We start from the raw sequence: 3020 nt of genomic DNA, 5'->3' as shown, positions 1-3020 counted from the left end.
GGTTAAGCTTCTTGATTGCCACTATGGTGCCATCGCCCTTCCGGTCGGGGGGCTTGACAAAGCCTTTGTACACACTCCCAAACCCACCCTCTCCAATCTTGAGCAGCCTGCTGAAATCATTGGTTGCGTTCCGGAGCTCCTTGAGCTCAAAAACACGCAGGTTATGCGCCCTCTCCTCATACAACTCGGGAATGCTTTTCTGGGAGGACACGGAACCTGATGACTTGCTCGTCTGCTTCGCAGTCGTCGAATCCTCTGATCTGCTAGTCACCTCGTTCGATGTCGGCGAGTACATGGGCACCGAGCTGGGCATGGGGGCGGAAGCTCTCCGTTTCCTGTATCTGTTTCTTTCTCTGATGAAATGGAAACAACCCATTCTTCAAACAGGTCGGCGAAGCCCAATAACGCAAGGCGCTGCCTTTTGAATCGGAAGCAAGAGGACACCGACTCGGATGCAGAGTAGTTGGGGGAAACCTAAGAAAAATAGAGTCTTTGTCCGATTGAGCGATTAGAGGTATGGAAAGGGAGAATCTTTCTGAGGAACGAGAAGCAACAGGAGAAAGAAAGCAGGTGAAAGTAGAAGAAGCTCCAATTTGTACAGCTAACAAAATGAAGCGGGAGATCTTTAGGAGAACAAAGGAAGGGAAGGATCGAACGTATCCAGAAAACCTAAGCAAAGAGATTTCGTTGCAGAACAAAAGCGTATATGAGTAAAGATGGCATCTTGGAGGCGACAAAACAAAGCCGAGAGGAGATCTGAGAGATCGAATCAATATATCGTTATCCAATTGCAACCAAACCGAATGAGCCGAGAGAGAGAGAGAGAGAGGTGAAACGAGGAACAATTCCCCTCACCTACTACGGTCACTGTTCTGGTCTCCGCCTTCTACCAGAGTCGCCCGCGCTCAGGCAGTCTCTGCTCCCGCCCCCGTCGTCTCTTCTTGAGTGCCCACTAAGCGCATCTGCCGTAAGGGATGTAAGGGATTCAACACCTTGCTGTCCCTGTCGAGACTAATAGGTTGCGTCTACTTCGAAGACTGCGAAAGACGAGGCCTTCAGTCCCTTGTTGTGCATCTCGTCAAACAAACAAGAAAACAATGAGGTGCGTCTCTCTCTCTCTCTCCTCCGATGAGGGGTAGAGCAGCAGCAGGAGGACTCGAAGGGGCGTTTACTGGTGGAGGGATTGAATGCGACGAAGGCAGCATTTGGTCAACGACGGCGGCCTCTGACTTGTTACGAAAAGAAGAAAAAGAACGCAATCGGGTGGGTCCCAACGGCATGGGTACTGCTGGTGGTCAAAGACTCATACCGCGCACACGAAATTACAATTGAAGGTCAGGTCAGGTTTCATAAAAAATATTTACAATAAACCATAATTTTCGGGGTTGGTATTTTTTTTTTAGGGTTATAGAGCCAATATTCTTATAAAAAAATTAAAATATTAATATACATATGTGAAAAATAACTTAAAATTATAAATTTTTTAAGATTTATATAATTTTGTGTCGATCATTTTTTAGTGTATATTTTACTCTATGATATCAAACGTTGTGATCCAAGTTTGATAGACTAATTTATCTATTAAGATCGTTTAACATAAATTATTAATAAAAATATTTAAGTTAAAATTAATAATAGTATATCTATCAAATCTTTATAAATCAATTTTAATCTTGTCTTGGATGTAAAATTAATCGGAAGTATTATAAAAATCTTATAATTTGATATGTAAAAAGTTTAAACATTAATTGGTATGTAATTCATAAGTTCTTGATATTTTTATTTTATAACTATCTCTGGTTAATAATTATTAAAAAATAAAAATAATAATTTTTGATTATTTTGAGGTGTTTCTGAATAAGATAGTCTAAATTGGTAAGATTGATTGGGTTCCATAAAGATCTAAAAACCAATTGGTGCAACTCAATCCATATAATTCTCTCGACATTTTCAATCCAATAATTGAATGCGATCGATCATAAGATTAGTTCTACGATTATTTTCCATCGGATTGATCTGTATGTTCCCATTCTGATAAACTAAGCTTTTGTAGAGAGCTCGGTGATCCTTAAAAGATGTGCACAAAGTAGAAATCACTTGATTGTGATGTGAAATTATTAATCCCTTAATTAGCTTCTACTTAAAGAACAACACATGATTCAATGCTGCTTTCATTAAACAATTGGAAGCTTTAAGTGTGATAGTCTGCACAAGCCACAGAGTAGAGGAATCTGTAAGCACAAGCACAGGAGTTTATTAGATGCTCTCTGGCTTTAGTTAGGTTGGCATTTGCTGAGTCCATAGTCTCTCTCTCTTTCTCTCTCCACAGAGTAGAGGAGGAATCTGTAAGCACAGCACGGGAGTTTATTAGATGCTCTCTGGTCTTAGTTAGGTTGGCGTTTGCTGAGTCCATACTCTCTCTTTTTCTCTCTCTCTCTCTCTCTCTCTCTCTCTCTCTCTCTAGAGAAGGGGAAGGGGAATGAATGCACGTTTGCAGTGGCCCTACTCCACCAAACTTTCATGTCCAGAAATTTTGTTTGATCTGACAAGATGTCATCGGAACGAGACAAACCGAGCTGATAATAAATTCAGCATCTGAAAGTATTGGATGACTTTGTCAACGACAGGACTGCTATGCTTAATCAACATTTGGAAGGTGCGTAGGATGGACATTTAGCATAAAACTTTTATATAAAATATAAAAAAATTTTATGTTAGAATTTAAATCAAATAACGTTTGATCGGGTTTTACGATATATATCTTTTGATTCTAAAAAGGATATCTGTATGATCTGCAAAGGTACCATCTTTATATCTAAAATTATTATCAATTTGTAGGAAGAACTAGACTCTCATTTTTCTCTCTTCGTATCCTTTGACCACTTAGATTGATGGATTAGGGAAGATTAAGAGAAAAACTATAATCTCTCAACTACATCCTCTATTATATACTTCTTTAGCTCCTGGAGATCATGTTTATTTATAAACAAGAGCAGATGGTCTATGATAAGCTATTATAA

The 3020-nt window shown here is 39.3% G+C and overlaps 1 protein-coding gene across 2 annotated transcripts in view; it reads right to left on the bottom strand.

The window, feature by feature from the left end:
- The window catches only part of LOC103971735 (probable serine/threonine-protein kinase PBL19), a 2915-nt gene extending 1744 nt beyond the window's left edge, over positions 1 to 1171 (bottom strand). Inside the window, exons 1-2 of one of the 2 annotated variants that reach the window (XM_009385836.3) lie at positions 856 to 1171; positions 1 to 490 (exon numbers count right to left, since the gene is read on the bottom strand). The exon at positions 1 to 490 is cut by the window's left edge and continues 14 nt beyond it. In XM_009385836.3, coding sequence (XP_009384111.2) covers positions 1 to 376 — 376 coding nt within the window. In that variant the 5' untranslated portion in view covers positions 377 to 490; positions 856 to 1171. The remainder of the gene's footprint in view (positions 491 to 855) is intronic. The other variant, XM_009385837.3, reaches the window with a different exon arrangement.
- Between the last annotated feature and the right edge of the window lie 1849 nt (positions 1172 to 3020).

The sequence above is a fragment of the Musa acuminata genome, chromosome BXJ1-11 (genome assembly GCF_036884655.1).
Source record: "Musa acuminata AAA Group cultivar baxijiao chromosome BXJ1-11, Cavendish_Baxijiao_AAA, whole genome shotgun sequence".
NCBI classification, from domain to species: domain Eukaryota; kingdom Viridiplantae; phylum Streptophyta; class Magnoliopsida; order Zingiberales; family Musaceae; genus Musa; species Musa acuminata.
This window is presented reverse-complemented; position numbering and strand designations above follow the sequence as displayed.